The sequence below is a fragment of the Dryobates pubescens genome, chromosome 8, assembly GCF_014839835.1.
Source record: "Dryobates pubescens isolate bDryPub1 chromosome 8, bDryPub1.pri, whole genome shotgun sequence".
Taxonomy (NCBI): Eukaryota; Metazoa; Chordata; class Aves; order Piciformes; family Picidae; genus Dryobates; species Dryobates pubescens.
Window position 1 is genome coordinate 5,041,645 of NC_071619.1, and position 26,480 is coordinate 5,068,124.

At 38.3% G+C, this 26,480-nt stretch overlaps 1 protein-coding gene across 1 annotated transcript in view; it reads right to left on the reverse strand.

Annotated features, from left to right (window-relative positions):
• Window positions 1-26,480, reverse strand: part of ATRNL1 (attractin like 1) — a 570,802-nt gene that overhangs the window by 230,075 nt on the left and 314,247 nt on the right. Inside the window, exon 26 of the mRNA XM_009905632.2 lies at window positions 24,517-24,595. Within this exon, the coding sequence (XP_009903934.2) occupies window positions 24,517-24,595 (79 nt within the window). The remainder of the gene's footprint in view (window positions 1-24,516; window positions 24,596-26,480) is intronic.

The following is a 26,480-nucleotide window of genomic DNA, read 5'->3' on the forward strand; positions in this document are numbered from 1 at the left end:
CTATTCTATTCTATTCTATTCTATTCTATTCACCTGATATCTCTCAAAGACACCAGAAAGATTCCAGCACCTTAAAGCAACATCAGTGATCATTGCTGCCTGTTTTCTTTGTGCAACCTATGATAAAATTCAACATAGAACGACTGGGAATCAGGCTAATCACATAAATTATATAGGGTGTGTATGGTAATAGTCATAAAGTGAAACTATAAAGATTTTTCAGCCTTTTTTTTTTCCCCCTATATTGATGAATAAAATTACTCAGTACTGGCAGAATTTGCTAGAGAACTTACTCCCCTGACATAGTTGCATTTCAGACCTGTATTCCCAGAATTCATTAAAAAAAAGGGGGGGATAAGAAAACACACACAAGATGAAAAAAATATTAATAAAGTAGCAAATGGCAACTTTAAAATCTAATAAGAAGGATGAACTGACTCTCTCCCAAGCTACTGAACATTTATTGGATACACTATGCAGTGAAATGGCATCAACCTCGATGCTAAATTCAGAATGCAACCTGGTTTTGCATTTTATCACTCTCTTTAAAGACAAACAAATGAGCATCTGGAACAGAGAAAGTTCTAAGGGCAACTGTGTAAAAGACCAAACACTGCAGTTCTCTATTAACCTTGTCCTTTAATATAGACAAGTAATATCCCCAAGAACCAAAGTCTTTTAGTAGCTCCTACCACAGAGGAACAAGCTGAAAGTTGTATGAGTATTTATTGGTATTTCTGCAGCCCTTTCACTTGATATTTTGGGGGGTGGGGGGTGTTAACATATGGGATACCCATAGATGCATATAGATGCAAGGCTAAGCAACTGTGAGCAGAAACTTGCATCGCATATGACTCAGTTTATGCCACCTCCTCTAGTCCAGGGCAATTCCTATGCTGTACTTCTAGGAAGAAGTTCTATAAAGAGAGAGTGATTGCCCATTGGAACGGGCTGCCCGGGGAGGTGGTGGAGTCACCATCATTGGAGGTGTTCAGGACGAGACTTGATGGGGTGCTTGGTGCCATGGGTTAGTTGTTTAGGTGGTGTTGGATTGGTTGATGGGTTGGACGTGATGATCTTGAAGGTCTCTTCCAACCTGGTCTATTCTATTCTATTCTATTCTACTCTATTCTATATCAAGTTTCAGAGCTCAGTGGAAAGGTATGCTGCTCCAGAGGGCAATGTAAGCCTCCTGCCAGCCCCAGCTTTAGCAAACTTTTGCAAACACACTCTTTCTATATGTAGGACAGTCACTGAAACACAGATACATTTATACATTCAGCAGCTTAAGCTGCAGAAGCAAATAACTGGGGGGGAAATATGTAGGAAATGACCTATAAATCCCTCCCTAACATCAAACAAAATGATGGGATGCGAGCTTTCTGCATTTTCTCCTTCACCTGTACTCCTCCAGAAAGTGCAATGACTTGAAAGAAACAATTTCAATTTGCTAGCTGTGTCTGAAATTCATGTTAATAGATTGCAACTTGTTGGGGATTTTTTTTTCCATTTAAGCCATGTATTACAGTTTGGGTTAGTTTTTTTTCCAGTTTCTGCCTTGCTTCACATTCTGCTGTGGATGTACCACTAATGAGGAGACAACTTTTTAAATTAAAAGTATTAATAAAATGCTGCTTGTAGATATTTTTTGAATTAAAAAAAAAATATTAAAAATGTCAGATGTAAATAACCATCTGGGGACCCAAAGAGTTATTTTGTTTAGTGCAGAAAGCTTCCAGCAAGTGAACTATTTCTGGAGAATTAAAGGTATAATCCTCTGCTAATGCACTGGCAGATACTTTAGATACTTTATGATGTTTGTGCTATCCTGTCATCTGATACCTTTTTTGATAGTCTATGCTTTAAAGCAATTCAGACCCTTTCAGTAAAACAATTTGGTCACACATTGTGAGGAGCACCTCTCCTATGAGGACAGACTGAAGGAGTTGGGGCTCTTCAGTCTGGAGAAGAGAAGGCTCCGAGGTGACCTAATTGTGGCCTTCCAGTATCTGAAGGGGGCCTATAAGAAGGCTGGGGAGGGACTTCTCAGGATCTCAGGTAGTGATAGGACTAGGGGGAATGGAACGAAGCTGGAGGTGGAGAGATTCAGACTGGACGTGAGGAAGAAGTTCTCCATCATGAGAGTGGTGAAGCCCTGGAATGGGTTGTCCAGGGAGGTGGTTGGGGCCCCATCCCTGGAGGCCCAGGCTGGATGAAGCTCTGGCCAGCCTGATCTAGTGTGGGGTGTCCTTGCACATGGCAGGGGGTTGGAACTAGCTGATCCTTGTGGTCCCTTCCAACCCTGACTGATACTGTACTATGATACCCCCATAATATAAATTTCTTCCTATTCAAATTTATTTTCCTTTTCTCTTTATTAAAAATTATTATTATTTATTTAGTAGTAGTAGTATTTCTTTTTACTCCCTCCCTTTAAGTGGATACTCAACTGTGGCTTGCTCAACTATTTAGCAAAAATGAAACTTGGAAATACCATTCCTTGTGATCATACTCAACTGTCAAGTTAATCCCTGCAGATAAAGAGAGCCCTAAATTTAGGGTATCAGGTAATGATAGAACAAGGGGGAATGGAAAAAAAGAAAAATAGAAATGGGTAGATTCAGATTGGATGTTAGGAAGAAGTTCTTCCCCATGAGGGTGGTGAGACATCAAAGCAGGTTGCCCAGGAAGGTGGTGGAAGCCTCATCCCTGGGGGTTTTTAAGGCCAGGCTGGAAGTGGCTCTGAGCAACCTGACGTAGTGTGAAGTGTCCCTGCCCATGGCAGGGGGGTTGGAACTGGATGATCCTTGAGGTCCCTTCCAACCCTAACAGTTCTATAATTTAATGATTCTAAATGTTCATATCCAGGTTTAGAGAGGTTAAGTCTTCCTGCACTGGTCCTGGATGGTAAGTCAAGTGATACCCTGGCACAAGACAATAATATTATGCTGCTCTATCCTCTCTTCAGTGCACTAAGTTGCACTGTCCCTTCTGTCCTCTTAAGCCTTTTGTATGGTGATTTTGACAGTCAAGAGGTAGTTTAATCTTTGTGATTATTATGTACCAGCAATGCACTCAGGCAAAAGCACTGCTTTCTCTTAAGGGTCGTCAATCTAGAGAAATCATTTTGACAATTGAGTTCAAGTATAACAGCCAAAAGGCAGAGGGCTGACCTTTTAGAAGTGCCAGTTTTAACAAAAACACAACACAGCTGAGATATGTTTCATAAGAGCATATTCAAGTACTAACAAAATAGGAAAGACAAGTAACGATGAATAACAGAAAGGAGAAACTGATGCACGTGATGTGAGAGGGAATGAAAATGGGAGGGGGGAGGTGAGGGAGGGAGTCAAAGATAACAGCTATATAATCAAAATCAGGAGGCAAAAAAAAGTCAGGCAGAAAGATGGAAGATGAATTAATATGCTTATTACAACTCCTTCCCACATTTTCTGGCAGAGACTAATACTATATATAAAAAAAGGAATATAACTGACTAAGTTTGTCACTTACTTGGAGAGGCTTCTCACAAAAAAGCTTTGCTATAGTTGACTTTTTTAATATTCTTTTTTTCTTCTGGAAGCTCTCTGAATAAGTGGCAGAGTATGCATTTGCATATTTGTATAACAAAATAGTAGGTAGAACTGCCTTACAGCTAAACATGAAAGAAGTGTTACTATATCGTGACAATACAATTAAAGCAATACTTCTAGAGAAAGCTAACACTGATCTCCACCTAAAGTCATAGCAACAACCTTCATGGTGCCAGGCCTCTGAGGGCACTAGTTTCAATTGCCCTGGCCCTACTAACCAGATGGGGCTTGGCTCATTTTTTTTTTAGCCTTCTCTCTGCTCCTGTGTCTGGCCCTGCACCATGTTTCACCTGTCTGGACACTCTGGTGGCTCCTGGGTTTTGCTCATCACCAGGGCCATGAATGGATCTCATTCTACCACCCAGCTCTGCCCTATAAGGCTCAGACTAGCAGATGGGTGAAGATATTTGCCATTCTGGAATCACCCCAGCTCCTCTTCCCATAGAGTATTTGTGGTGCCTTGGCATTAAGTCAGTGGTCAACTGTTCTTAGTTTGATTATGCCAGTTTGCTTCAGATAAGCCCCAGCTGTGGCAACCCATGACTGAACAAGAGAACACAATCTTAAGCTGTGCCAGGGGAGGTTTAGGTTGGATGTTAGGAAGAAATTCTTCACAGAAGGAGTGACTGGCCATTGGAATGGGCTGCCCAAGTGGTGGAGTCACCATCACTGGAAGTGTTTAAAAAGAGACTGGATGAGGCACTTGGTGCCATGGTTTAGTTGATTAGATGGTGTTGGGTGATAGGTTGGACTTGATGATGCCAAAGATCCTTTCTAACCTGGTTAATTCTGTGATTCTGTATTTCTGTAACTAGCTGTCAAAGGCATCTCCCATGAAGCAATTAACACTGAAGAGACAGTTCCAGATTTATTTAGAGGTGTAAATATTACTGACACAATCACCATAATAAATGTCCCCAGGTATCTCTAACCATTTCCCTTGAATGTCTAACTCCTTATCCACACAAAACTCTGAACAATGATCCTTAGCCTGTTTTTACCTTCAAGGTTGCCGTTTCTGTATCAGGAAAACTCACATGTCCCAAAGCTTGCCCACACTTTCCAGCAGTTATGCAGTGAAGCATATCCCTTTATTCACACACAGGTAATATAATTAACGGTGCACATTTAAGCATGAATGTTCAGGCAGCGGCACAACTTTTTCTTTCTGGGAGCATGACATTCAGTATCATGGAAAGAAAATCAATGTGGAATACTTTAAGACCTGATTTTTAGTGTTATTTTCTGTTTCCAAACAGAACATCACTCTGTCAATGACGAGCTTCCATTTTGAATAAAAGTATGATTATAACCTCACTAAGACACCAGGAAGATGTATTATTTCCTTATCTAACCAGTGGGTCCCAATGTATACAGCCACACTACCTCTCCAGAGACTTAGTACTAAGTATGCTGGCCTCACACGCATACAACAATGACCTGCTGCAAGACATGATTGTACTTGAATTTGCACAAGTTACTTCTCATTGTTATCACAGGAGCCAGCCATTCAACATCAAAGGCACCTTCAACAAACATTTATCTTGAAGAAGAAACTCTACAAGTACATTAATGAGATGTATTATATATGCTCAACAGCTAAAATGGGAAAGAAACTCTCTGGAACTTCAGAACTCTGTTCATCATTATCAAAAGCACATAAGCACCACTTGACTAACTTTTATGCGAGTGGAAGGGCAGTGTCACAGTGTAATGTTTTTCAAGCCAAAGCATTATTCTAATTCAATGTGATAAAAGAAAAAAAAAACAACACAAAACCCAACCTACTTATTATTCAATTCACTATCTTTCACAAACAATTTTACTTTCTTACCTTTTCTCTTTGTTCACTTAATTACTGGATTGTTTTAAGAACGTACGAAGATCAAAAGCTGATTTTATGGTACTCTGAGGTGTGAAAATCAGAGCCAGTTGTAAATAAAAGATGACAAAAAATAGCTTTTTGCCCTCCAACAATAATAATAAAAAAGGTGTGTTGTTTTTTTGTTTGTTTGTTGTTTATTCCCTGCTAAAACAAAACTACTGTTTGTGAATGCACTACAAACTGCACTGGATGCGTCAAAGCAATCATACCCACCTGCGGTAAAGCATAGCAGAAGTAGGAACAACATGAAGTCACTATGCAAATCTTACCACACTGCAGTACTTGTGGATCTCAACTGTTTTTTCAATATACAATATTAATATACAATGTACTTGAAAGAGCAAAGTCTTAGCTAAATCAATAGGAAATAATCAATAATAAAATAATCAATAGGAAATAATCATCATCATCATCATCAACCAGGTTGGAAGATCATCACGTCCAACCCCTCAACCAATCCAACCCACCTAAACAACTAACTCATGGCACCAAGCACCCCATCAAGTCTCCTCCTGAACAACCCCAATGATGGTGACTCCACCACCTCCCTGGGCAGCCCATTCCAATGGGCAATCACTCTCTCTGTATAGAACTTCTTCCTAACATCTAACCTAAACCTCCCCTGGCACAGCCTGAGACTGTGTCCTCTTGTTCTGGTGCTGGTTGCCTGGGAGAAGAGACCAACCTCTGCCTCTCTACAACCTCCCTGATAAAAGCTTCTACAGGATTTCCCTGTTAGCAACTTTATTCAAAATTTTACTTTGCCTCCTAGAATATCTAGGAAAAGCAGTAAATGCAGGTGGAGTTGTGCCTCATTATTCATTATTAAGATAGAAGATATACACATTCTCTTAAGAAGAATGCACACACACCTCATCCCACAAGGCAGAACTTACTAGCAATAACTAATACTTCATTCAGAAGACTATAGTTTGAAAATCTTCATTGTATCTGATCTCTTTATGATAGTGATGTGAGGGCACTGATGAATAGGTACAGCTAGCTGTGAACTCTGGGAACAGTAATGCCCTGAGTAAAATAGGGAAGGGTTCTCATAAAGGAAGAAAGTGTGAACCCAGTCAATGCTTTTCATATAAAAATGCAAAAAAATGCAGTTGATTTCCTGCAAATACCACTAACAGTTTTGACAGACTGCAGCTTCAAGTAGCTTCACCTGGTAGGTACCAGTCTAGCAAATGCTGCTTTTGAAATAAATTGCCTCCCAAACTACCAACAGAAAACATAGTCCCATTGAGAAACTAAGCCCACAAGGAGATGAATCTTTGATCAGAGAAATATTTTGCAAATATGCTACCTTCTCACCTGGAGGACACTGAACAAAATGGGACAAAAGTGCTGCATGACAGCTGGTTGCCTGAGGCCTCCCTCCATGATGGGGAGACAAGCAAAGCTAGTATTTTCAGAGACATACCCTGCAGCTCATGTTGGAAAGAATCAAACAAGAGAAGAAAGGAATTTAAACAAAAAAAAACCCCAACACAATCACAGAGAATACTTCCCTTGCTTTCAGTGAGAAGTCCCATAAACTATGACTATCTGCATTAGACGGAGGGAAGCTGCAGGACTGTGCAGAAAATGGGCACTTAACAGATGCTTAAGAACTGGGATACAACAAAAAGGGAAGACAGCTCTTGCAGCAGAAACAACATTCTGTGATATCTTTGAATTGGAGAAGGATCCTTCAAAGACAGCAGAAACTTCTCAGAATTGTAACAGACTCAGCCAGATGAGATGCTAAAAAAGCAGAGGGATATTGAGGCTCTGGCCAGCCTGATCTAGTATGGGGTGTCCCTGCCCATGGCAGGGTGGTGGAACTAGATGATCCTTGTGGTCCTTTCCAACCCTGACTGTTACTATGATATTAACTCTTTCTTGTTTTAGCTAGGAATGAGAATTTTATAGGGGTTGGCAATGAATTTTTGACTGTATAGGCTACTAGAAAAACTAATAGAAAAATTGGGGTGCTAGGCTATAGTATCTTATTCTGCCAGCTACCCAGCTCAAGACATTGAGACTCTTGAATGTGTCCAGAGAAGGGCAACGAGGCTGGTGAGAGGCCTCGAGCACAAGCCCTAAGAGGAGAGGCTGAAGGAGCTGGAATTATTTAGCCTGGAGAAGAGAAGGCTCAGGGGAGACCTTATTGCTCTCTACAACTACCTGAAGGGAGGTTGTAGCCAGGAGGGGGTTGGTCTCTTCTCCCAGGCAGCCAGCACCAGAACAAGAGGACACAATCTCAAGCTATGCCAGGGGAAATTTAGACTCGAGGTGAGGAGAAAGTTCCTCACAGAGTGAGTTGTTAGGCATTGGAATGTGCTGCCCGGGGAGGTAGTGGAGTCACCATCCCTGGAGGTGTTCAAGAGGGGACTGGCACTTGGTGCCATGGTTTAGCAGTCATGAGGTCTTGGGAGAAAAGTTGGACTTGATGATCTTTGAGGTCTTTTCCAACCTTATTGACTCTAAAACACCTTGTTTCTTTATGTTAGAAACATATACCTTTTGCAGCAATAAAAAAAAATTCCAACCCCTAAAAAATTTCAGTGTAAATGAAGCTGCTTACCTTCCACTAAAAGGGAGATTTTTCAACCTATGGATAAATGTCTTTATCAAAAAAAGTTGGCTGGTAAGAGCCTTTGTGCCATAGGAATATTTCCAAATAATTACAGCCTTGTAAGTTGACACAAAAGCCAAACTAAACAGCAAATTGTATATGTCTGCATGCATTTCACTTGGTGAAGCAACTTAATAAATCTATAATCACACTGTGCTTGACCCAAAATTTTCACCCCAAACCCCTTTTTAGGTACAAACAGCACAGAAAAACTAATGGTGTATTCAAACACTGATGGTGTCCCAAACACTGTGTTTCCACAATACAAATGCCCTGAATTAGCACTATATTAATTTTAATCAGAATTTGCATTTCAAAGCACTTGTGCTCAAATTCTATGATTTTACATAATTTTTACCAATGATTCAAGATAAAAGGAAAGTCAAAGGTTATATGGAAATTCTTAATTATATAAAAGAAGAAAGTGTGCTTAAATGATGGCAGCAAACCAACCATTCTGAAATGAGTGGAAATACATTTTCCATCTGCAGGATAAATCAATCACCTGTCATAGGATACAGGAAAGCAAGGAGGAGGACTCACAGAAATGCAGTACTCCTGCATTTCTATCAGTCTATTACCTGAAGGGTGGTTGGTCTCTTCTTCCAGGCAACCACAACCAGAACAAGAGGACACGTTCATAAGCTGCACCAGGGGAGGTTTAAGCTCAAGGTGAGGAGAAAGTTCTTCACAGAGAGAGTTGTTAGCCATTGGAATGCACTGCCCAGGGAGGTGGTGGAGTCACCACCCCTGGAGGTGTTCAAGAGGGTATTGGACATGGCACTTGGTGCCATGGTTTAGTAGTCATGAGGTCTTGGGTGACAGGTTGGAATGATGATCTTTGAGGTCTTTTCCAACCTTGTTGATTCTATGATTCTCTACCTTTGATAAACATTCTGCATGAGTGCTAAACAGTGGTTTGGTAAAAAAAATGTGTATGCGTATTTACAAATCTTGAGGAAACTGGTTCACCAGCCAAGGAAAACCAGAATAACTGCAGAAATACATACTACAGAAACAAACAAACTAACAAAACAAAACACCAATCAAACAAAACCCAAACAAATTCAGTAACATCAAAACAGAAAACACCAAGAAACTTGCTCAATTTCTGATTTGTGTATGGTTTTCAGTTTGAATCTCAAATAAGCTTATCATGCCTTGTTTGCCACTCTTACATAAAAGCCACTAGAAATATACAATGAAAGGGATATTAAGTCCAAGGCAGTCAATCCAGCTCAAATAATGAAATCATTGAATTGTTAGGGTTGGAACGGCCCTCGAGGATCAGCTAATTCCAGCCCCCCAGCCATAGGCAGGGACTCCTCACACTAGATCAGGTTGCTCAGAGCCACATCCAGCCTGGCCTTAAAAACCTCCAGGGACAAGGCTTCCACCACCTCCTGTTCCAGTGTCTCCCCACCCTCATGGGGAAGAGCTTCTTACTAACATCCAATCTGAATCTACCCATTTCTATTTTTTTCTATTCCCCCTAGTCCTATCACTCCCTGACACCCTAAAAAGTTTCTCCCCAGCTTTATTCTAGGCTCCCTTAAGATAGTGGAAGGCCACAATAATGTCTCCTTGGAGCCTTCTCTTCTCCAGACTGAACAGTCCCAACTCTCTCAGTATGTCCTCATATAAATAAGAGTTATATGTGTGTGTGTGTGTGTGTATATATATATATATATAAAATCATCAGGTGACTCAATCAGTCAGCTGGACAGACATCATGAATATGAACTTAAATGGTATAAAATGTAAAGAGCTAGTTTTGATTCCACTTTTCTAGCATCTGAGATTTTGCAAGCATGGTATGACATGAATAACATCAAAGGCTGCATTTATGCATATGAGATTTATAAAGAAGCAAGCTGCTCCTTAAAAGCCTTTTTAATGGAAAAAACAACTGATCTTCCAGATAATTACTTGCCGTTATTGTCATTTGGGATATAGTGTTGTAATGAAAGTATAAATATCAAATTCATGTAGATTTTAAAGTGGCCTTTAATGAGGAAGAACAGGTATTATTAGAGCACTATTATGGTTATATGCTGCTGTAATTTCATAGTACCTAGCAGTAGGCAGTCTAAGAGAAGTGGTGGATGCACCCTGCCTGGAACTGTTCATGGCCAGGTTGGATGGGGCTTTAAGCAACCTCCTCTGCCGAACGATGCTTCTGCCCATGTCAGCAGGGGTTAGTATAAGTGATCTGTAAAGGTTCCTTCCAATACAAACCATTCTGTGATCCTATGATAAATTAAAATGCTATTACTGTGTACAAAGTACCTCTACCTGACTTCATCACGAAGTAGGTTTTCCTAATTGGAAGATCATGTGGCTAAAAGAGACATCAGGAAACTGTCATCAAGACCATTCACTCCCCTGCAAAGGTACAGCTGTTTTCCAATTTCTGTTCTACGTTTGCCTACCCCACTCTTAAAGGCTTTCAATGACACAACACTAATAATTATAGTTCATTCTCTTTCATTGTGTCACCTGTATGTTCTTTGCACCTCACTTTTTGTCCTTTCTACCACTGATAGAGCAAATGCATTCTTCCCTCCCTACCTTCAATGCTGTTATTATCATGTCTCTGTGTTCTTCTTTTACACTATACAACCACAGTCAGCCTTATGTTCTAGTTGTTCCCTTCTGAACATTTCCCAAGGTTCCATCGACGTTTTGAACTGGAGAATCAAAACTGCACACGATGCTGCAGTTAAAGCCACACTTGGTACAGCATAAGAATTAGATGCCTTGGAGTTACTACTTATACCAATGCAAGTCAGTAATATATTCCTTTTTTTTTTTTTGTAACAAGGTTGCTGCTGACTTACATTCATCTTGTGAACCTTCCCAAGGCATTGATCACTTCTGAAGGATTGTAGCACAGTCAGCTTTTTCCTCATGCTGTTTCTGTGAAGATGGTAGATTATTTACTTGGTAGATTATATCTACCAAGTAAAAAGCTTGCATTCACCAGTAGAGATATTATCTCCAATTTGTAAAGATGATTTTGAAGTCTAGTCTGCCTGCAACATGATCATAACCCAGTATCTGCAAATTTAATATTCTCTGATTGCACAGCTTAGGTCATTAATAAAAACACTGAAGCACTCTAGAGCTAGGCTAAAACTTCAAAATCAACTTGCAGTTAATGCAAGTTAACTGCAGTCAAAGTGTGTCTTGTTTTACTGATAATGAACACCTAGGCATGTTTTTCTGACCAGTTTTGCACCTACTCCACAGCTGTGTGAGCATGGCAATGCTTTCTTGCTTACCTGTTGAAGTATCATGTAACAGACTTTTCAAAGCCTTGAGAATGCCAAACTGGCCAAGCACCAGATGCCTTACCCTCCATTTAAAAGGACTTTTATCTTACCTTGGGAAAAAAAGCTTCTTTTTCTTTTTTTTTTCCCCCATGTGACTTGGTTAATTAAAAAAAAAAAACCAAACACCTATGTTTTTAATCCTTTGTTTGTTTGTTTTGTTGGGTTTTTTCCCCATAGGTGCTAACAAATCAGTTTTTGTTGAAGGATGTTTCTGGGAATTTACTGACCACAATTCACTGGCTCCTCTTGTCCTCCCTTTCTACTGAAGTTATTTATGTTCATTGTTTCCTATGAGCTTACTGGATGCTCTAACCTGAGGTGAAACTTGGACATTTCATGCATGGCTGATTTAGTCATTAACATTAACAATGTAGACTTGCTTTCTACACAAACAGGGGAGATGACAAGTGCAGGAATATTACTAATGACCACTGCTAAGTGGAAATGTGGTGTGTTTGATACTTGGATATGGATCACATGCACATGAGTGTGGTATTTTTGTACCATGCTGCCATTGTTCTGGAAACATTATTCCTTAAGTTTGTGAAGGTATAAATTATTATGGCAGGTAAAAGTAGTGCAGAAACAGTATTGCACATCATTAACATACTCACAAAGCATAAAACCATAGGAAATGGGTGACTGGTTTAAATTAAGCTGAAAATGAAATATATATATTTCATACTTTCATACTCATAATGCATTTTATCAAATATTGATTATGCCTTAAATGTAACACACTAAAACAACAGACTATGCTTCACAGCATTTGTATCTCTGGTTAGAAGCAATGCACCGAGACAAAAAGTTAAGAGAGCCACCCTATCAGTTAGATTAGCCTGGAGAAGAGGAAGCTTTGGGGAGACCTTATTGCTCTCTGCAGCTACCTGAAGGGAGGTTGTAGGCAGGTAGGGGCTGGTCTCTTCTCCTAGGCAACCAGCACCAGAACAAGAGGACACAGTCTCAAGCTGCACCAGGGGAGTTTCAGACTGGATATTAGGAAGAACTGGCCAGCCTGATCTAGTGTGAGGTGTCCCTGCCCATGGCAGGGGGGTTGGAACTAGATGATGCTTGTGGTCCCTTCCAACCCTGACTGATTCTATGATTCTAAGAAATTCTACACAGAGAGAGTGATTGCCCATTGGTATGTGCTGCCCGGGGAGGTGGTGGAGTCACCATCATTGGAGGTGTTTAGGAGGAGTCTTGATAGGGTGCTTGGTTGCATGGTTTAGTTGATTAGGTGGTCTTGGATGATGGGTTGGACATGATGATCTTGAAGGTCTCTTCCAACCTGGTTTGGTCTATTCTATTCTAGTCTACTCTATTCTAGTCTTTTCAGTTTCACTCACTTTTCCTGCCTAAATGGGGAAATGCCTAAATAAACTGCCTAAGGACAAAAGGATTATTGAGGAGTAGTTCAAAACAATCACAAGAAGAGGCTTCGCCCATTAACAGCAGCAGCATGTTTAATGGAAATCATATAAAAGAAACCCATACAATTGCTTGTGGGAAACTGGTAGCCCAGACAGAGAAGCAATTTGAGCAAGGGCACCTGTAACACCAGTAAGCAAATTACTGTCTTCAAAACCCAAGCTCCTCCTAACGGGGATGTGCTATTCACTGCTTGCCTCCACCAGTAGTGTTCTGACTGGTCTCTTCCAACCTTAGTGATACTGTGACGGTGGCTCCACAAATATAAAAGATGGAGAAACTTGAGCTATTTAGATATGATAACTCTAATTAACTGAGATTTTCAAAATGTGCATGGAGCACAGAAAAATAACCAAACTTAAGCCCCAAGGTTCATTGTGGTTTCATTTTAGTTAATTACACATGGGTCAATTGGTCATTAGAGTGGTTTAGAGTTATTTACTGATGTTACAATTTAACTGCCATGGTGCACCCAATCCAATAAATTTCAAGCAAAATATCAAATGCTGGTCTCTTCTCCAGAAATCAATTGTGTATAAATTAAACAGCAAGGATAAAAATAATGGTCTATTCAAATATTCATATTCCCTGAAGTACTTTTGCTACTATACAACTGTCCTAAAATAACATTGCATTAATTTTAATTAAATTTTGCATTTCAAAGCAATTTTTTCCACACATAGTATGTTTTTGTGTGACTTCTGTCAATACTCAAAGATAAAAGGAAAGCCAAAGGTTATATGTTAATTATTAATTATCTGTTAAAAATTAATGTAATGAGCTTAGTCTATATCAGGTCACACTACTCCTCAACTATTATTTGTGAACTGGTGAAGCAATGAAAACTATAGCTCCAGGAAGGATAAACATTGCATTATTATATCCTTGAGAAAGAATAACTACTCTGTCTTTTAGTAGGCTATGTCATACACCCATGCTTTCGTCTGAAGGTTTTTTAGGGGGTGAAGCTTCCAGTGCAAGGCTCCTCTGTTCATTTGCATTTGCAGGTTCCTCAAGAAATAAGCATATATACACAAATCTTGTCACCATCAGCCAGATACTCAGAAGAATGACACCAGGGAATTTTTGCATGTGCAAATACCTACAGAAAGAGAAGTTCCTCATAGGTTTGTGGGTTTTTTAATAGCAACAGAACTGGCATTCATGGCAGTGAACAGATTCTGCTGAGAGAGTAAACCAATTAATACTGCAGGCACTGAAAAAAATAAGTTGGTGGGGTTCGCTTCCAGTTGCATTGATTACTGCATTCCCTTTCCATTAAAAATTATTAAAGCTCTGACCTTAGCAGGGAGTTGTCAGTGCCTTCAGTATGTTTTGTTTGGTTTTTTTTCCAAAGAAAGAAAGAGTAAATGTGTATATAGCCAACATTAAGAGAGAAAAAGGTCAATGTGGTGGTTTTAGAAGGCATGTACTACCCGTGTTGGGCTAAATGAAACACAAACGCTTCAAAACAGATTCAGGCTTGATGCTAATCCCTCCTTACTGCTACTGCACTGCACACCTACATAACCATACCTGAAAATCAGCTTTGAAAGGAAAAAATAATTCCTATGTTTGCAAGAAGTTGGACTCTTCTGGAAGCAGATAAATTCATGAAAGAACGTCAATAATATTGACATCAGCTGTCTACAGACCAGCAGCAGACGTTACACACATTGCAAGCAACCAAAATTATTGCTACCATCATTTAATTGAATTTTTTAAAGACACAAGTAACATTCAACTGTGAAGGAGAAGAAAATGAGAGTAATTACATATATATATTTAGCTGGGCCACTAAAATTGCTGCCAACTCTGTGAAAAGCTAAGGAGGAACTAGAGAGGAATATTTGCATTTCCCTGAAAGAGCTCTTACTGTAAACCCTCAAGTCTTTTCACTCTCTTCACAGCAGAGTATTCTAAGTTTTGTTGTTGTTGTTGTTTGCATCAAAATACTCTCAGTTCTTTCTTACAAGGCTTTGAGGAATGGGAAGTTTGTGTGATTTTAATAGGACACAGAAAATTGACACCATGCTGCAAAGACAGAGGAAATAGAAATGTAAAAAAGAGAGTTACTTCTTTGGGCCAACATTCAACACCTGCTCTTTTGTTTTTGTTAAGACACAAAAATGAATAATCTGGTTTTGTGCAATCCTCTTTATTTACAAAAGCAGCATATTCCCCATCCTCATGCCTATAACACTATGGAAACAAATCCAAGTGATTTTTTTCTTCTCTGAAATTCAAAAGAAGTTATCTGGCTTCTTCCCAGGGCCCCACTATGGATTGCCTTGCTCTCTGTCTGCTGCTTTTTGCTGACAGGTAGTTTGTGGAAAATTCTCCTAATGCTCTTACGTTTACAACCAGCCCCATGGAAACCTCTCAGCTCATACAGCTCAAAGGCTCCTTAGGCTCTGCCCAGTAGCCAGTTGCCTCAGGCACTGTTCTTCATTTAAGCCAATTCCTTCTTTCTCTTAAATAACCTTAATTTTACCTTCCTGCAAGCTTGAAAGCTTAACCTAGTACACTTGCAAGGTCTGTGACAGATAGCAGGAATGCAGTCTATTCTAATAGTATTAGTACTATCTTCAGCAGCATTTTAGACTAATATTTAGAAAACTCAACACTGATAATAAATTCTGCTAAACCAAATACCACAACTATTTGTTTTGAAGTGCTGTTATCAGCACTGGTAACTACAATCAAGCTTCCTTCTATACACACATCCAGAAATCACAGATAATGAAATTGATTTGTTTTGATTGTTGCATTTCATGATTCTCCAGGCTAACTACACTAGGCAAATGTAAGAAGGAACTTTGTTTATTACATTAATAAAAGTGAAGTATTTTCTTTTCCTGGTCATGTATATAGAACTAAAACACCTACTTAGTTTATGGGTTTTCTCATTCATGTATTTATTTATTAAAGAGAAGGAGCTGGCCATTTTTCTTGCAAAATCTATTGTCACCTGTTAGCTTCCTTCTATCCTGAATTTTCGTGGAATGAAGAAACAGATTAATTGTTTTAGCTGCACACAGACACTCATTTCCAGTATCTTTTCAATGTACTTGTTTAAAAAAGAATGTCTTCTTGTACTAGGTCTAGAGGTAGGCATGAACTTTCATAGCTCAGATGCACATCCCTGAATAGCTGATTTAGCTTTATCTAGTTTTCTCTGCCAAACTTAGTCAAAATCCCAAATCCATCTCTATTGCCATGTTAGAGGTCCTTTTTTTCAGCATTAACAAAAGGAAGGATGGGAGGAAAAAATTCAGAAGGAGAACATTATCCTGCCAATGAACATAGTAATACAATACAAAACAAAATTACATACCTACATGAGTTCTACAGAAGAACAACTTCAAGAGATAAGCTAAAATGTAGTAGAACATAACATTTTTCAGTTCTCCACTGGACAGGATGATTTTTTATGTGGAACTGATAAATATGTGGAAGGCCAGTTCCAAAAAAGAAACCAGATCACTATTTTGCCTTACAGCATATTCATCCCCCACTTCAAGGTTTCCATTCTCTACAACATATTGTTCCCATGCTTCAAGGTTTTCATTCTCTACCTGTAGGGTTTTCAAAGAAATGTTTTCACTTGATGCATAATTTGGGTTTGTTTGTGGTTTTCCCCCTCTCTCTACACCTGCAGTGATTTTCTTGGTATGGTTAATTTATTTCAGTCTACATACTTCTTTAACACTATTCCAACAGATCTCTGCCTCCACATGCCAAGAAATCTCCCTGAAGGGCACAGAGCTTTAGGACTCTGTCTACATTTTCAGGGCTTAACTATAGCAGTTTTATCATTCAATGACTTGTCTCCAGCTGGGAAAGAAAACTGGGAAAAGGAGAGGAGGCCCACGTGGTGAAATGAAAACAGATTTAATGAAGCAGCAAAACTAATGGCAATACAAAGAATATACTCATGCCAGTGAATAACCGGCTGTCACAATAAACAGGAAAGCAGTCCTTGAAAGCAGAATGCCAAGGAAGTCCCTCAAGGAACGGGGAGAAGTAGGAATAAAATGAAGAAGAGGAGACCCTCTCCTCTGCAACCTTCCCCTTTATATTGAGCATGGTGCTTATGGTCTGGGACACACCTGTAACCAGCTCAGGTCAGCTGCCCTGGTGGACTCTAAAGTGCCGGGGTCTATGCCTATAGACCACTGCAGGCATAGGATTCTGTCCCAGGAAAACCAGGAGAGGCCCAAACAGAAATTGAAGTCAACTCTCCCCAGGCAGGTCATGGTGAATTTCTGCTGAATTCCTACTAAAGATGGCAATTCACAAGCAGATTTGACATAAGACAGCTAGGATTACTTCCAAGAAATACAAAACTGTGTATAACTAAGATGGCCTCATTAGTCTTGTGCCTCTCATAACTGTTCATTTAAACCTCTTGACACTGTATAATGTTTTGAGACACCTGCATTAGACCAATTCTGTTTAGCTCATCCCCCCAAATAAAATTTCCAGTATAATCTGAGTCTGTCACTGGTATCATTTAATACTTCCCATTACAAAGAATAAGTGTGATGTGAGCAGTGCTAAAAATATACAAATCAATCAGATGCTTCATTTTGAGAAGTTACAGTATTATAAATGCAACCTCAATTTTACAAAATTAAAGCAAAGATTAACTCTAAGTATAGGAGATTTGACTCATTGGGTTATTTATATCATTGACAACAATTCAGCCCCCCACAAGTATCAGAGTATAAAAGCAAACACTGAAAAATGAGTGGGATGAGCTGTCATTTGGTGCCTCTTAAATTGATTGCAGAGGGAGTCCTGAGATAAAATCTAGTGTCAGCTAACTAGTTTTATCACTTGAAAGGTTCATTCAGAGAAGAACCTACATTTTAGGTTGGAGAGAATACAGGAAACGACAGCCTGAAATAAATGCCCCAGCTTTCCTCAATGAAACTAGATCCACAGTTGGAAAAAGCAGTCATAGATCTATTGATTTCAGAGGAGCTTGAGCTATGTAACAAGTTGAGATTCTGGTCCTATGAATAGCTCCTTTGACTTGAGAGGGATTACTCATGGCCTATGAGTAAATACATATAGATGTGTAAGATGTTGGCTAAGCAATGGATGAGGAGATAGGAAAAAAAGCAATGAGAGCTGCGAGGTTAGCAAGTTTCAAGCACAAAGCATGGACTCCTGCAGACATCTACACACATGAATAACACTATGCATTGAGGTATCTACAACTACCTGAAGGGAGGTTGTAGCCAGGTGGGGGTTGGTCTCTTCTCCCAGGCAACCAGCACAGAACAAGAGGACACAGTCTCAAGTTGTGCCAGGGAAGGATCAGACTGGACATTAGGAAGAAATTCTTCCCAGAAAGAGTGATTTGCCATTGGAATGTGCTGCAGAGAGAGGTGGCGGAGTTGCCATCCCTGGAATTCTTCAAGAATTCACTGGATGAGGCACTTAGTGCCATGGTCTAGTCAATTGGATAGGGCTGGGAGATAGGTTGGACTGGATGGTCTTGGAGGTCTCTTCCAACCTGGTTGATTCTATGATTCTATGTTAATTATATGTATAAATATTTCTCAGTTTCCTTACATCTACTATTGGTGGTTCCTTCCTCACATTAAAACACAGATGTGTCCAAGTATTCCTTTGTTCAAGACGCCACCACATACTCCATGTATTAATACAGCTAAACTAAATGCGTTGCAGTCTATGAAGGGTATTACATACACCTTAATCCATTATTGCCTTCCCTAAAAGGAATATTTTAAAATGCAATTGTTGGAATATATATATATATATATATAAAAATAAAGCTGAAATTCACATATTGTCTACCTTCATTAGTACTATCAATATAACTGAGCCTTCTTATTAGGGTAACCACAGAAATGAGCCTAAAGCTATTACACGAATTGTTAGTGTCATTAAGCAGTAGTCTGCCTCGCTTTCATTGCTGTGTGTTTTTAAGAATCTTTGAATATTCAAGAGGCAAAAACTACCTTGATACTCAAAGGCTAGAAAGGTGTGGGTATTTTCATTATTTTTTTTTTAACAAACACAAGCTTATTTAATAAAATGAAGCAATAAACTGTGTAGCACCCACACACTGTATAAAACAAACCTTCTCTATAATTCCATGTTTTTATGCTTGTGTATGCTATTCTTCCAGACAGGCAAATGGTGCACAGCTGACTGCATAATGAAATGCTATATATAAATATGAAGATTCCAATAAAGGAATTATATTAGCCTTTAAAGTTATGCAAGCACTTTACACATATAATACCATGCTTTCAAACACTTTTACATAAATGTGCAATCATGCATTACTTCCTCACTGCTCAAGAGACATACACTGTATTAGATGAGGAAATAAGATTCTAAGTCATCTTTTTTAAGATATGTAAGTTCTTTCTCATGTATGATTATAAAAACATGTAAAAAATTTCTCACAATATATATAAATAAATTTTAAAATCTTAAAATATGTGAAATGGAAATATATATAACTGCATTTTACCTAATTTATCCAATATACATGACTGTATATTTGAGACTAGATATAAGGAAGAATTTTTTGATGCTGAGGGAGGTGAAACACTGGAACAGGTCGCCCAAAGAGGTAGTAGCAGCCCCATCTCTGGAAACATTCAAAGCCAAGTTGGAGGAGGCTCAGAACAAGCTCATCTAGCTAAAGGTGTCCATGCTCATTCCAGTGGTGGTCAGACCAGATGACCTTTATAGGCCTTTCCAATCCAAACCATCTCTGATTCTATATAATGACACAAGACACATTGGCACACAAAAGTATTTTATATGTGTGTGTGTGTGTGTGAGAGAGAAGGAAGAATATGTGCATCAGTGATTGCATGCTTCTGAATTAAAGGTAAAAATCCTTTAAAGCATCTGGTTGAATGAATAGTAGGAAGGGTATCTGAGAAGCCGAAGGGCATCTGAGCAGTGACTGCTTTAACTTATGAAGGACAAGCACTTTGCTGAAATACTTCAGCTACAAGCTGCGTTGTTTTTAATCCCATCTGCAGGAGTCTGTTAGTGACCTCAGTGTAATCTTGTCAGCAAAGAGAGAAGTTCGACATACTATTAATAAAAAATCATTTGGATGCAAATTTAATCTGCTGTGTGGTGACTTTCAGTCAGAAGAAGTTTATGAGACAAAAACCTTTGAGCCACTACAAAACTGGCAGGCAACCTATCAAGCTTTCCAGTAACATGATCTATGAACAGATTCTCTTGTACCCATTCTCAACAGAAGATTGAATGAATACTTCAGATATGAAACTCGCAGAGAGAACAAATCATATTCTCTTCAAATTTTTTATTTAGTAAATCTAAGTGATATATCTTTTTATATCTATATATAAAGAAGCAAAACAGAGTCAGATTGAAACTTCATGGATTGGCTCTTGGGCGAATTCTGGGTATAAAATGCAAGAAGCCCAACAAATCTTTGGGAGAAAATGACAGCTCTCAGTTTTTCATTCGGTGAACTAACAGGTGAAATTTCACTAGGAGAGGTACTGGTAGAAAGATTTGTGAGTCTTTGGAGGAAAAAGAAGGATGAGAGATTAAAAGCTGGAGTACATATCTGCTCTATTTATGTAGTGCAAGACTATTGTAAAAAAAATGCCTAGTTGCTTCTAAACTTTGCAGTACTTGTGGACTCCTGTAACTTATTTAACAAATCTATCTTGCTCTTTCTCTACTGGTATATGAATTTCCATGCTTACCTGCAAATGTTATCTGGTTCTGTAAGTAGGAATTTGAGATTTGGTACCTCTGAAAATGATCCAAATTTCTTCTCATTTGTTTTTCAAGGAAGACAGTGAGATAAGAATAATGCTTTGGGAGTCATCTCACCATGCTCTGTATTAATCCCCTCAAGGATAAAGCTCTCTCAGATGAGCAATACTTCACTATCTTACCTCAGCCTTTCTTAAAATCTTATTTTAGATGTGATGGATCCATGGGAGGGTTGGGTGGGATAAAGTGTCAAGAGATGCCATGCAGGAAGTTGTTCATGCTCCTCTGCTCTAAGTTTCACTAGGCTTTTTGGAACTATGAAATAAAAGAATGACAGTTCCTATTTTCTTTCATCGGAGAAGGTGAATAACTTTGATGGTATAAGGTGAGAGAGAGTCTATCTGCTGTTTCTCATTCTTTCACAAGGCAGGAAAGAAGAGGAGAATCTCAGCCAGGAGTTAAAGCATAAATACAGACATTAAAAAAGCCTCAGAGGAAGAATATATTAAGAGGTAGCAATGTATGTAAGAAGAAGATGAGACCCTAGATTTTGTTATTAGTAAAAAATTCAAAGATTCAGTTTAGGGGAAAATTATTTCAAGTAAGTAAATTAAAAGACTAATAGACATGGGGAAAGGGAAGTTAAATTCATTTTTAGCAAATATTCTTTAAAGCCTTTTGGAAGACACAATTTATTTACCTATTTTGATATATGTGTCCCTCTTAAATATATATAATCACAGAGACTGCATTGAAATGAACTTGCTTATTAAGATTTGGGCAGTGCTCTTAGCAGTGGAAAGCAAATATTTCCCCAATAAGCAATGAAGTAGGAAAGAAACATTAAGAGAAAGTGTCTAAATTTATGGGGAAATTGAGACATTTCCACCAAGCAATCTAAACAACTTGCTCTTGCTTTGTATTGGATTGAGGCCATGCTACATTCAACTTGGAATCAACAGTGACCCAATTTAGCCAAGCAGTAAAGACAAAAGGACAAAGTTCTGAATTTTCACCTACACAGAGGTCTATGAAAACTTTAAAAATAATACTAATACATTTGCTTAGCTCAATAGCCTGATAAAATTCATTACTAAAAGATCTCAAAAACTGGATAGGAAAGTTTCTCCTCCTTTAGGTGAAAACAGAGTGAGGTGGACATTAAATGGACACATGGCTATTGCCTTCATGCTTTTTTGTATTTCTTTTGTGTTATCACTTTTCACTTCTGACTGCAGTCTGTGTCCATACTGAAGATAGTATCTAAAAAGTCAAACATACCTGTCTTTCAAGCATGATGAAAGAGGCAGAGAGCTCATTCCCCTAAATTAGTGAGCTTTAAAGGCAGGTACTTCAGAATTCTTTTCAACAATAGATTGCTTTCTACTTCTATGGTATACAACTTATTTGTAACGCTTCATTCTGAAACCTTAGAAAATAACACTATCTGTAAGAACAAGTTCTTTGGGCTACATTAAAGGAAAACACTATGTGGCACATCATCAAAAACTTGCATTTGACATGAACTGCTGCTGATGTGAATTAGCAGATTGAAGATAAAGGAGATCTGCTTAAACATTGCAATTCATAATACTACCTCACGCTAGGTACTGTTTCACACCTAATTTACAACAGGAAGGAACAGATGTTTGCCCAGCTTTGAAATTAAACAGGGAACATTTCTGAATGAAAGGCAACTAAGTTTCTTTAGCTTTATTGAAGGAAACCCAAGGATTAACACTGAAGCATGGACCCCTGATAGAATAAACAATACTTGGCAAGTTGATTAAAACTATTTTGCTCTTCCAAAGAAGCTGGTTTGTGTTTATGCTGGACTGACCAGTCAGCTCATATGAGTATACATACAGTCTTAGAAATGCTTTTGATGACATTAGGACAACAAAACTTGGAAAACTTCGAAACCTTTTCCTATAAGAATGTGTTCTTTCTAGGGTGATGCCTATGACTACAACAAAAATGCTGTATTTCAAACACCTAGGAGGAACCATGGGCAACAGACTTGATCCCCTAAATCTGCAACCACATACACTCGTATTTCTTCTTGAACACGTCAATAAAACAACCCCATTAGCATAAAAAATTAAATCAAAGAATTGCTACATTCCAGCACAGAATTTTACATAGAACTATTAATAAGTTTTGAGAAAAATTCAAATGAAAAATTAATAAGTTGAAGAGAATACTGCAGTTTAAAGTAAGTGTCCATTCTACTTTGCAAGTAATAACAAATACGTGAGCACTTGCTCTTAGAGGGAGAATATGCTTAACAATATTCACTGAGTTTAAAAACACTCTAAATGAAATAACTGCAATAAAACACATTTTTCTTGGTAGCAGAAACTGGGCAGATAATGTAATTTCAGTGAAGGGAAATTGTGTCTGTAAGTTACCCAGCACTTTTAAAGCATGCATAAATTTACTGTAGATCTACAGTAAAAACAAACAAACCAACCAAAAAGAAAAGCAAAAATTATTTAAGCATTCACAGTGTCAGCATATTAAGAAAAGATAATTAATTACAGACAAATTTGGTTTTAAGCAAGTGCTTAAGTTTCCAAAATTTATCAAAAATTAGAAGCTTCAAGGGGAAAAAACCAATTGCAAGCAAAATTAAATTTGACAACTCTCAGTGTGCATGACCTGAATCATGCTATATACATGTAGCAGTATACATGAACTAAGTTTAATCCCATCCACATTTAATCATTTTTTAAAGAGGTAAGAACAGATATTTGGGCCTGATTTTCCAGCATACCTATAATGAGTCTCAAATAAAGGAATAAGGTGACCTTATGTATGGTATTTATTGAAGAGCTCCAGTTGTGCCATGGTTTTAATGATAGAGCTACTGATATTAACAGAGATATCATTTTGCTTAAAGTATAATTAAAGTAAAATTGCAAACAACAACAAAAAGCAAGAAAAAAGGAAGAAAATATAAGATCTCTGCAGAGTTACATCCTACTCTCTTCCAATGACTGCCAACACAGCCTAAGTCACAGCATCAGATCTCTTCCTAGAAAGTTTGTGATGCTACACTACGATCTTAAGAGTTTACCAATGGTTTTCCACTTCTATTTTGAGACTGTTGTGACCATTGGGGTGCACTGAAGAGTACAACTAACCAGTAAAAAGATGTGGTTATCCCTCTGTATTTAGCATTGGTGCAGACTCACCTTGAGTACTGTGTGTAGTTCTGGGCCCTACAATTTAAGAAGGATGTGAATGTATCCAGAGGAAAGCAAGAAAGCTGGTGAAGGAAGGGGTGTCCTGTGAGGAGCAGCTAAGGATTTTGGGTATGTCTAGTTTGGAGAAAAGGAGGCTAAGGGGCCACCTCATTAATCTCTACAGTTTCCTGAACTGATGAAGTTGAGTGAGGTGCTGAGCTCTTCTCCCTGGTACTGAGTGATGTGATATATGGGAATGGTTAAAAGGTTCAGATTTGACATTAGGGAGGATTTGTTTACCAAGTAGTAAAACACTGTAACAGGCTTCCCAGAGTGGTCAGTGCCTCAAACCTATCAGTGTTTAAGAGGCATTTGGACAAAAACATGTCTTAACTTGGTCTGCTCTGAACTGGTCAGGCTGGATGATTCTTATAAGTCCCTTTCATCTAAAACACTCTTAATATTCCACCATAAAGAAAATTTAGCTTTCCACAACCTTACGCTGCAATGTCTTTGATTTTTGACACGAGGAAGTTTTCATCTTCAACATAAAAAGGCCTTGGCAAAACAAAATATAAATGTTTTTTAGGGATATTTGCATTGTGTGTACTGGATAAAGTGGAGGTGTGACTGCTTATCAAAGCTCTATTTATTCTGAAAGATAAAGCTACTGCAATAAACTTAAAGTTATTGATACCTCTCTCCGTCGAGAAGCCCAACAGGTTTGTTTGATTTTCCAAACGACAGCGGCTACCAGCAGTAAGGATAAGAAACAACTGCAATTACAAACAAAAAAATAAATAAAAATAAATCATAATTGTAGCATAATGGTCTGAAAAAGCTCATGCTTTTAGGGCATCAAAGGTAATGAAATACATTAAAGCGTGGAGGAAAACTAAACTCTACCAGGAGGACAAACAAAGTTCAACTATCCAAGTACAAAGACAAAAGAGAATGCACACCTCTGATTCTGTGATTGTCTCCATAAAATGCTATTGTCTCCAGTATCTGGGGATAAACTCCATTACAATCTTCCACACACTCAGAATGGTCTCAACAAATATGCACTGCATGTTCAACAAGTAGGAGATGGAAAACCAGCAAAAAAATTATACCAATTCATACTTCACTGACTTTGTGAATTCTGAATCGTTCCCTGGGATGCAGGAATGATACCTACACAGGCAGTATAATGAGTTTGAGGAATCAGGTTTGCATATGACAACAAGTCCTTTTGGTCAGATTGTGTATTACTCTGGAAAATATCTATTATAAAAGTAGCTGCATTTTCTAGCTGCAGGAAGAATTCTCAGTCACGTTAGCACATCTGCTGTTCTCAATTAACATAACCCTGTAACTACTGAATTAAACTAGCCACCTATAGCATTTCTTTTATTTTTTGTTTTCCCCAAAAGCTTCAAAACATATTGGTGGGAAATACCAAGAGTTTCCTGAAATAGTATAGTTCAGAGAAGCACTGTGCATAACTGTAAAATATAATCATTATCCATGCAGTACCACCAATGTTTCGCTGCATCATGCTGTAAACAGATCTGAAGTTATAACCTGGAAGATACATCTCCAGAAGTAACAGCTCATGGCATTCAATATTTATCCATAATATAAAGACTATTAGAAAGCTGTTTATGGCAACTGTAGTTTAATGTCACGGTTAAGGTAATGGAATGAAAGCATCCAATCATTCATTGGTCTGCAAGCAACAAATTAGCTGAGTATTTTGACATCAAAAAGTACCACTGCTCTGACTACAGTCAAAAGTCACTCTCTGTAACACAACCTTTCCTTTGATGGTTAAAGTAACACAAATCAATATGGTTTCCTATCAGCATCTTATTCACTTAAACCTCTTTTCACTACAAGCTTTCAAAGTTCATTGTTATCAATTTCTTCTTTGAACACCCTGGAGAAATCCTACCAGAATGAGGACAAGTTTGAAAGAGAAAAGTATTCTAAATATATGAGGTATACCAAATATGTTAAGTAGTTTGGACACATAAGACTTAATTAAAATTAACAGCTTGGGTGGGTGGTTTGTTTGTTTGTTTTATTTCAAAGACTTAATACTCTCTGTTTAGCTCCAACAAGGCTGAGTGTTCTGAACCTGAGAGGAAAAAAGTAGTTAAAGGATCTGTTTCTGGATGCAAAGTTTGACTTTGCTCTTAACAGCCAACATAAACCACCAGCATTTTTTTAGCAGTTTTTTAATGATCTTTGGGACTTAGGGATTTTTATGCAATGGAAGATATATTCTCTGCCTCTTCTTGTAAGGTCATTTTAAATACAGGGTTCAGCTTTTATTGAGTTTTGACACAGATCCTTTAAAAAACAAAGGTACTCAGAATTTTGATTGGTTCCGATCAATGGATCAGAAGAGTTTAGCATCTCTAAGAACCACTCTGCCAATAGCAAATTGTTAGAAAAGTCAACGATCTGTAATGAAAGGATGTGAGAGGGCAAGTGCTGGTTCAAGAACCTCAGAGAATTCAGAAGAGAAATAGCAACCTTGCACTGTAATGAACCTCAGTCTAAATCATCTTTCTACATGAGTCTTTGCTGAATAATATATAATGTCATTATATTTCTCCCTAGAAGAGTTTCTCTTAAGAGTTTCTCATGACTGAATATCTAAGTAGCACAAAG